The following is a 9,610-nucleotide window of genomic DNA, read 5'->3' as shown; positions in this document are numbered from 1 at the left end:
CCAATGTGCTCGAGCTGCCAAAACGATTTAAGTTGAACAACAGTGTCGTCTTGGTCTTCCTCGCCGATGACAGCCACGCACAACACTCCCGCCATGGACACGTACGTTTCTGTTGATTCTGTGGTGTGCGTTGTCCCCTGCAGGGTCCAGCCAAAGATGCAAGAAACGTGCGACAGTCGCTAGCGATTCTCAACACCGTTCATGCACAAAAAACTCAAGTTATTGGCACACAATATGGGATAGTCAAACATCAAATAAGGTCCATTAAGCCGTGCTTAGGAAACTGGCAGTAAACAACAAAATATGGCAAATTGAAGTTATATACTGTTGACAATGGATAGGACATACATACAGTCCGCACTCCTACCTTTTGACCCAGTGATGAATCGCTCACCTGCAATAAATGTAGCATAATACTAACCGTCCTCCATGTCTTGCTAAGTGTCCAGAAGCAGAAGTTCAAAGATAAAAGACTTTTTTCTAGCATACTAATGGCACATCCCCTTTCATCTGGCATTGTTTCTTGAATCGGAACAAGTTTTTGACCATAAGTCCAGTATAAACTTCTTATGGGATGTTGGCTTATAGCACGTTATAATTATGTCCAAGAGATTCATAGCACACCGCCTCACCAGAGGCTGCTGCTAGGATAGTAGCATTTTGTATGGCACATGTCTCAAGACCTTTGTGTTTAAGGACTCTATTGATGCAGCTACGCTGCTTACAGTGACACATTTTAGTATGTAACCGCTCACTAATATATATTTTGTTCATACTACACTTCACTTGTGATTGTCATAGTCTTAAAGCACATATATTTTACGACCTTTTCAGCAAATGTTTTCCGAGTGCAGCTCTTAGGCGGCCATTCCTGCGGCAAACATTGGCTTCGGCGTAACCGAGCGAATGAGCACAGCGAAGGATGAAAGAGCGAACACGGAGCGCAGCGAGGGATGAAAGACGCAAGGAGGAAATTGCAGGAGGAGGGTATAGCGACGATGGCTATGAGATGGCGCCAAAGTAGTGCGCATCGTCTCGGAGATCAGTCTGCGGTGGCTGCTGTGAATCGTGCCAACGCGTCACCTGACTGCCTCTTGCGATCGCCAGATTAGTGAGGCAGTCATGCCACAATTCACTCTGTATGCAACATGCTGCATGAGGCAGTTTGTCAATGTCAGCCAGTACATGGCGATATGAAAACAAGTATAGTAATGCTCTTTACTCATCTCTGTCCTTCTTTTCCTACTTTCATGCATTACACAAACACCGCCATTACGAAGTATAGAGCTGCACTCAAATTTCGGATTAGGGAGCAGTATATATATATATATATATATATATATATATATATATATATATATATATATATATATATATATATATATATATATATATATATATATATAGTTTAATATCTCGTAATCTTCGCTGAATTTCTTAGACCTCCACACAGCCGCATTTAATTCACTCCTGATAATTCACAGTTCGTGTATCAGTGACGAGCCATTATTGCCTTGGTGCTCTTTTGCCACATCTGGCCCTTGCGCCAATAAAACATGCTAGTCATCATCATCACGAATATCTTGGGAGTGATCTGCAGATTCCAAAGGTACGATAATTCTTCCAAGTAAAAAGATATTGGTTGTAAAGGTGCAAGGTGAGGGCAACATGCAATTTCTACAATATTATGGACCATATGATGAAAAGTATTTAAGGTGGCAGACTAGGAAGGATTAGGGGCAACAATAAAGAGGGAATATTCTAGGAACTTGCAGTTCACAGATAACATTGTTCTGTTCAGCAACAGTAGGCCTGGCAAGGCAACAAGCCTTTGGAACTACATACAGAAGTAAATTTATATAATCCAAGCATTCACAGGAAGACTCTCACCATAAACAAATACAATTAGGTTGCAGTGCATATGAGTGGCATTTTTAAATAATGACAAGCAGCTTACTGATATCCTTAAGAAGTGTACAATCAGTGAATTCTATCAGTACTCAGTTGTGGGGATAACTTGAATGGTAACAAAAGTCTCTAGACTGTGCCACAAGCAGTGGAATGGAAAATGATTAGCATAACATTGTGAGACAGTCAGCATAGATGAAAGAGAAAGCTTGTGGACTAGCTGATATCATTAAGTACGTGATAACCTCAGGTGGCAGTACTGGCCACAAAAGCAAAAAGACAGCATGATACTTGACCAGGCCCTCAACCATTCATGAGAAATTATTGCGAGATTAGAGGCACATTCGTACTTGGTCAAGGGCAAATGCACAGCTAGTGTCTTGTGGTAAGGGGGAAAATGTACACTAGAATACACTTCAACAGTCAGTTTATTTCTCACAGTGATACCACAAATCATGAACAAGTGATTTTCCCAAACACCCCCACTTGCACTCACTAAGAATGCGCGCACCTCCAGTGTCACACTCACACAATGAGAAATGGCGCCCACACGAGATGCTATTTTACAAGTCTGCCCATGGCGTTAGAGGTCCTGCGCGTCATCGGCTGCGGCAGAGTCAGACGAGCCATCCTGCTGGCGCTCTTTATTAGCCACAAACAGGTAGGCAAGTGTCTGTGCCACCTGCACCTCCGTGTCTGCGTCTATCTCGAGTGCCGAAGACACCTTGGCATCTGGCCCGTCCGCACCCTGCTCTCGTGCGCGCTTTCGAGTCCGAGGTGCAGTACTTCGCCGAGGTGCTGCCCGCGTTGCCCGCGATGTCGTGCGCTTTCCGCCCCTGGCTGGCTGCGGAGCAGCAGCCGGTGTGCTTGCAGTAGAGCCCGCAACATGCCCGTTGAGCACGGGCTCATCTCCACGTTCGCTGGCCAGCCTCCGCTCGGCTTGCATCCGCGCCTCCTTGGCCTCACGCAGCTGCTGCTGCAGCAGGTAGATAGTGCTCTGCATGCCTTCCACCTCCTCGTCCAGTTCCAGCAGGAACTCATCTTGCTCTGCACACAGAGAGGGGGGGGGGGGCGCTTAAGAGAGAGTTTTACCAGCTGTGCACGTGCGCTCACCAGTCTGGCTCTTCTTCATCTCCTCACTGAAGTTACGCTGCAATGCCAGGTCACCCTCGAGCTTCGCCATGCGACCCGAGGAAATCATCTTGCCCAGCTCCTCATTCTCCTGGTAGAGCAGCCGGCACTTGGCCATCAGCCGCTTGCCCGTGTTGCTGCGAGGAGAAGCACATTTGGCCTCTAACCAAACTACTTCCTGCTCATCCTGCTGTAGTGGTTTATGCACACTCACTTGTACAGAGAACCCGCTCCGACAATGGAAAATGTTTTACTTGCACCATGGCACACCTACTTGTGGATATCCACTGCAGCATGTTGCTGGCACATGCACAACACGTGCGCATTCACGTGGTAGTGCAGATTACAACTTTAATGATCTTTCCTATCTGAGTACAAGTGCATTGTCACAAGACAACTATGCAGTACCATATGCTGCAAGTTCGTACATACTGTTTCTTGTCATTGTTATTATAAGGAGCCGCTTTATTCCAGCTGGGCTCGTGCTGTTGCACTTGCATTATATTCGAATACCAAATTCAGGCCCTTGAACGAGTGCATACAAACACAGCCATACATAATACTGAATGGTTAAAAACTGTCTAACAGTGCTCTACAAATGTATCTTATAAAGTAGCAACAACAACAAAAAAATGACATCGAAGCTTACCCTTGAGAAAAGCTCCAAATTACAACTCTGATTTACAAATGCATAGACAATCTAGAACACTTACACAATTATTTACACCTGAAGTGCATTGGTTCAACATAAGAGTTTACAGAATTACAGAACACATGCCACAATTTACTGAGCAAAAGAGAAGATTACTAAAAGAAATTTAATACCATATTGACACGTGTACTTGTCTTTATCGGGCGACATGTTTCACTGCCTAACAAATGTTATCGCACAGCGCAGGACGCGCTTCCATGTGTGGGAAGTTTCTGGAATGTTATCGATGGTTCCATCCACTGTCTGTGACCGAAACTTGATTGCATGTGTGCGCGACGCGAATAATGTAGAACTTTGTAGAAGGTGCACGGGTCCCAGCGATTAGTCTGGAACATTCGACGATTGATGTATAAAAGCCGACGCGCTTGACCCGCTGGTCAGATTTTCGATGATCCCCGGCTGTGTTCGCCGCTCTCGTTGTGCTTTAAGTGTAGCCTGTTTTGTGGGCACAGGTTCACCCAATAAAAGCTAGTTTTTCCTTTCACAGTATTGCTACTGTGTTCTTTGATGTTACGACCACGTGAAAATATACAAGTACTACAATAAATTACAAAATAATAATGTTGAATGTGTTCAGATAAGGGCCATCAGAGAACCAATAAGGACAGTCCCGAGAATCTCTTTACTACAATTCAAAAAAGAATAAATTGTAACGTTCTTACACGTCAAAACGAGATGCTGATCACAAGGCACACTGTAGTTTTGACCACCTGGGTTCTTTAACATGCATCTAAATTTAAGTACATGAGCATTTTTGCATTTCATGCCCATTGAAGAAGTGATCGTTGCGACTGGGATCGAACTTGTGACCAATCTGGAAAACAGAAGCCATCATTAAAACTGACGCTAGTGTGGCACAACATTCTAAAAGACAGGCATAGGATGTGGAGCACTGCAGCACTATTCACTGTTTTCTTTTGTACTTGGAAATACATGATGCGATGTTTTTGCATATAAAGTCTATGCTCGTTACAACGGACCCGCATACAACAGACTTCCCGGTATAATGGATTATATTCCAGCCTTAGCTTGTTCTACCTATTTTATTAATGCAACGAAGTTCTCTTTTAACGGACCACGATAGTCCGTTGCAGCGTGGTTAAGTTACAACGGACTATCGGCTACAGCGGATCAAATTAGTGACATTTCTTGTCAATATTGGGCGTATAGAGGGGACTTTTGCGTGGTTTACACAGGCTGGCAACTGACTTGCAAGGGTCAGCTGACGATCACGACTCAATATCTTGCGCGCGAGGGAGTTCAGAAAGCGGGGTAGTAGCGTGCTGCCGTTCTCTTGCAAGGCACGTGGAGGGGGGTTCTCTACTCTGCTGTTAACGGCACGGCCGTGCAATTGTCCTATCTTGAAAACAATCTGGACAAAGTGCGCACTTGTGTGGGCGCCGTATCTTGAAAGCGATCTGCAACGTTGACAAAGTGCACAACCACACCTTATCTTGAAAGCGATCTGCGATGTGAACAAAGTGCGCCCTGTGCCGGCAGCTTCGTATGTGCTGTGCTTTCGACGTTTAGTTCGCGTTGACACAAGAGAGCACGAAGGTCAATTCGCTCGCTGCTGCTGCCGTGCATATCTTACTTACTTTGCTGTTACAATTGATGCTTTGCCTTTTGGGCGACTTTATTGTTTGTGTTTCACTTTGCAAGATCGTCACTCACACTTTGCAATAAAGTTGGTAGACATCGCGACGAAAGTTTGGGCAGTGAGGCTGTAGCAAGCATATGACGCCCCCTCAGGCATAATGTTTGTTCGCCGCCAGGCTCGGTGGCCTGCTAAGCTCAGCAGGCAACAATGGTCAGCGCACCGCAATAAACACCGACGAGCATGGCTGCTCGGCGGTCAGTCATCGTTCAGCACCACTACGCTGCGCAGCGTCCGTCTAATGGAGGGTGCCTCAAGCCCTCCCTTGTTCACGAACGTGGGTGGATCGCGACACTGGCGACGAGGATGGGATACTCGTGACTCTGGCGACGAGTACCCACGGATCGTCCCACGCCGCAACGAGGGGCGAAACACCGCCCCCCATTGCTGCCGCCATGCCGCTGTACGGAAGGCTCCAGCTGTTGAGGGAGATAGCTCTGCCTGGCAAATTTACGAGGAGCAAGTCCATGTGTTCTTCCAGGCAAACGACACACCCGAGGCCAAACAGCGCGACATTTTCCTGGCCAGCTGCAGGACCCGCGTCTTCAGCCTCTTGCTCGACCTTTTCAAGCCAGCCACGCCGCACGTCTAGACGCTGGGTGAGCTGCTCGCCATACTGTGCTCACATTTCAACCCAGCACCGTCCACACTAATGGAGCGTTTCCGCTTCAACAACCGGAGCTGCTGGGAAGGAGACCCTCGGACAATTTGTTGCTGCGCTGCGAGGGTTAGCGAGTGCCTGCATTTTCGGGGACCAGCTGGACTCGCTGCTCCGGGACCGTTTCGTCTGCGGCATCAACAACCTCGCCATGCAGGCCCGACTCCTGGAGCTTCCTGACCCCTCGCTGGACGACGCCGTGAAGGCAGCGCTGGCAGCAATGGAACCTGCCGCCAAGGACACTGGCGAGATTTCTCGTGCAACTGGCTCACCGTCGGCGGAAGCGGCGGTCAACGAGTTGGTGACAAAGGGCAGTACCTGCGGTCACTGTGGTGGTGCCTACTCCCCATCACAGTGCCAGTTCTCTCAAGCACAATGCTTTAGGTGAGGGAAAACTGGGCACCTGGCACGTGTAGGCCGAAGGGGGAGGACGAACAGCAAACAGCAGCAGCAGCAGCCTGGTTCAAGCCCAAGTACCACACAAGCCCGCGGCCAGGGCAGCCGTCGCAAGCGTACGCGGCGGGGGCGTGCGGCAGCAGGCTCAAGTTCTTCACGTCTTGGCCGAGAAGGCTCCACGTGTTGGCCGAGAACCCGCCGATTTTCAACATGCGGCACATCGGCTTTGTCCCGTCGTCTGTGCCGCCGTACATGCTGACCGTCGAAATCTGTGGGCACCCCATTTCCATGGAGCTGGACACAGGGGCCAGCGTGTGAGTAATGCCGGGAAGCTCTTCAAGCGTGCTTTCCCCGACGTGTCCGTCAAGGCTTCAGGCGTGATGCTGCGCAGCTCCTCTAGGCAACTGTCCCAGGTCCAGGGTCAGGCACAGGTCAGCGTTCGTTTTGGCGACAGGGAGGCAACCCTTCCCCTTCACTTAACGAAGGGGTCGTCGCCGACGCTGCTGGGCCAAAACTCGATTCATGCACTGGGCATTCGTCTGCCAGAGTAATCGGAAGCCAGCCTGCATGTGGTGCAGAGCTGTCGAATCTGCCAGGAGCATCAGCGAGCCTCGCGTCATGTGGAAAGCACCCCCAGGCCATTCCCACAGAGACCGTGGTCCCGCCTACATGTGGATATGGGGGACCCTTCAAGGGCCATTACTTCCTGGTGGTGGTGGACGCCTTTTCGAAGTGGAGGTTCTACCTGTCACCACCCTGTCAGCAGGCATGACCGTTGCAGCGCTACGACAGGTCTTTGCCGCCCAGGGGTTGCCGGATGTCATCGTGTCCGACAATGTTCCTGCTTTCACCAGCACAAGGTACCTGGCCTGGCTGACAAAGAACGGAATCCGCCGAATAATAGTTCCGCCGTACCACCCTGCTTCAAATGGTGCAGCCGAGTGGGTGGTGCAAACCATCAAAGCGAAGCTCAAGAAGAGCCAGACTGGGGATATCTGGACGCAGATTGCCCGGATACCATTTCAGTTCCGGACCACGCCTCACGATGTCACTGGCCGTGCCTCCTGTGAGCTCCTGCTGGGTCGGATGGTCAAGACACCCTTGGACGTCTTGCATCCGGACCTCCGATCCACAGTGCTCTTGAAGCAGCTGAAGCAGAAGCTGGCTGCTCACCAAGGGTGCCGTCCTGGGCCTTTGCCAGAGTCGGGAGCTCCAGTTTTTGCCAGGAACTTCCGTCCTGGCCCACCCTGGTCAGCCGGACAGGTGGTGTCTCCTGCCAGCGCCTCATCACTGCTCGTCTGCATGCCAGACGGAACCATGTGGCACAGACACGCTGACCATGTCAGGCTTCGGCTCGGGACCTGGCCAGCACCCTTGACTGCCACTTCTGAGTTCCAGCCCACAGGAGGGCTAGCGGCAGCACCAGTCGCTTCTAGCAGAGCACCACCCAGCTCGGAGGCAGCAACCGTTGCCTGTGGTGCGGCACCCGTTGGACCGGTGTCGAGCCCAGCACCACTCACGAGGCTGACCACTATGGACCCTCCGGATGGAGCCAGGCTGGCTCAGGCAGCACCTGGCGTCGCCACACCCGACCCATCAACACCGGTGCACAGGCGGAGTGCTCGATGGCGGAGGCCACCGGACCGTTACTCGCCTGGATAGCAGGCATCGTAGACCCAACTAGGGTGGAGGCAGAGCCTCATATTTTGAACATGGACGTTTGTTTTTTATTTAACAAACAAACTGGGACTAAGGGGGTGTAGCAAGCATGTGACGCCCCCTCAGGCACAATGTTCGTTCGCCGCCAGGCTCGGTGGCCTGCTAAGCTCAGCAGGCACCAATGGTCACCGCACCGCAATAAACACCGACGAGCACGGCTGCTCAGCGGTCAGTCATCGTTCAGCACTACTACGCTGCGGAGCGTGTCTAATGGAGGGTGCCTCGAGCCCTCCCTCGTTCACGAGCGCGGGTAGATCGCGACAGAGGCGTTTCTGATATTACGGAGTTTGGATAAAACGGGCGTTTTTGTTGGATTATCGTGGTCCATTGAAACGAGAGCCGACTTAACAGACAACCAATGACAGGAGATAATGCTAGGGATATTTGAGCTATATTGGAGACAACTGTATTTTGTAATTCCTGCATGGAAGCTGCCAAATTTCTGACATATAGTAATGTTTCAATGCTATTCTACAGAATCATGTATTCCTATGGAAGAAAGCTTAGTATTAAAATCTGCATGTGGAACAGCATGAAAAGCAACAAGATGGCCAACCAAGCTAGTTGGTTGATTTGCATCCTGAAAACTTTTTAAGCGCAACAATAGACATACATGAAGAAACAACAGGGCAAGGATCTTACTCACAATTGAAAGATATATTGAAAGGGAGCACAAAAAACGGGGGTGACCAAAAGCAATTGTGAACAGAGAAAGGCGGCAGCCATATCTTTTTTCTGATATGGTAGGCTTGAGCTTGAGTTAGCTGATTGTTGCTTTTCAAGACAGCTTCATTTACCGTGAGATAGCACCCGCATTCTATAGAGTGATGAGTGGCCACATGCAGCACCCCCCCATAATTCAATTGAAGTCTGGTGCTATCGTGATGCAGCACCCAGACTAGGACACATACACTTTGCCACAACTGAATGGAATCAAGTACACGATGCCTGTCACACAACCTAAAATTTACTCAGTTAAATGTTACAAATACAAACTACATTATTTTTAATTCTATCAATACAGTAGAAAGTATAATTCTGAAAGTTGTCCATGAGCATATTGAACTAAAGAAACTTTCAAACCAGAAATTCCTTGGTGTCTGTTCAATGAGAATATTTCTTAGAATTTTCCCACCACAACATTAGTGTCTGATCCAAGTAAAACATTCAGTTGTCAGTAAAACACCTCATTTGTTGCCTCCTGGTTAAAGATATCCATGTATTACACGCTTCTGTACTCAAGGTTACCATACTGCATTCGTGTTTGGGGAACTATTATGTAAGTTACCTTAAACGCCTCTTGAAACAAATGGAATGGGATATTTATTTATTCGATATACTGTATATTTATTTTACTACCTATGAGATGATTTTTTCTTAACACTCATTTTGCCAGCTTTGTAGTACTGTTCTATTTTATGACTGACAT

The 9,610-nt window shown here is 48.8% G+C and overlaps 1 protein-coding gene across 8 annotated transcripts in view; it reads right to left on the bottom strand.

Annotated features, from left to right (window-relative positions):
• Positions 1–2,318: 2,318 nt before the first annotated feature.
• LOC135917165 (pre-mRNA-splicing regulator WTAP-like) overlaps positions 2,319–9,610 on the bottom strand; it is a 221,936-nt gene continuing 214,644 nt past the window's right edge. For all 8 annotated transcript variants that reach the window (XM_065450671.2, XM_065450670.2, XM_065450665.2 and 5 more), the window contains 2 exons: positions 3,022–3,176; positions 2,319–2,955 (listed from right to left, as the gene is read on the bottom strand). In XM_065450671.2, the coding sequence (XP_065306743.1) occupies positions 2,492–2,955; positions 3,022–3,176 (619 nt within the window). In that variant the 3' untranslated portion in view covers positions 2,319–2,491. The remainder of the gene's footprint in view (positions 2,956–3,021; positions 3,177–9,610) is intronic.

Source organism: Dermacentor albipictus, chromosome 5 (genome assembly GCF_038994185.2).
Source record: "Dermacentor albipictus isolate Rhodes 1998 colony chromosome 5, USDA_Dalb.pri_finalv2, whole genome shotgun sequence".
In the NCBI taxonomy this organism is placed as follows: domain Eukaryota; kingdom Metazoa; phylum Arthropoda; class Arachnida; order Ixodida; family Ixodidae; genus Dermacentor; species Dermacentor albipictus.
This window is presented reverse-complemented; position numbering and strand designations above follow the sequence as displayed.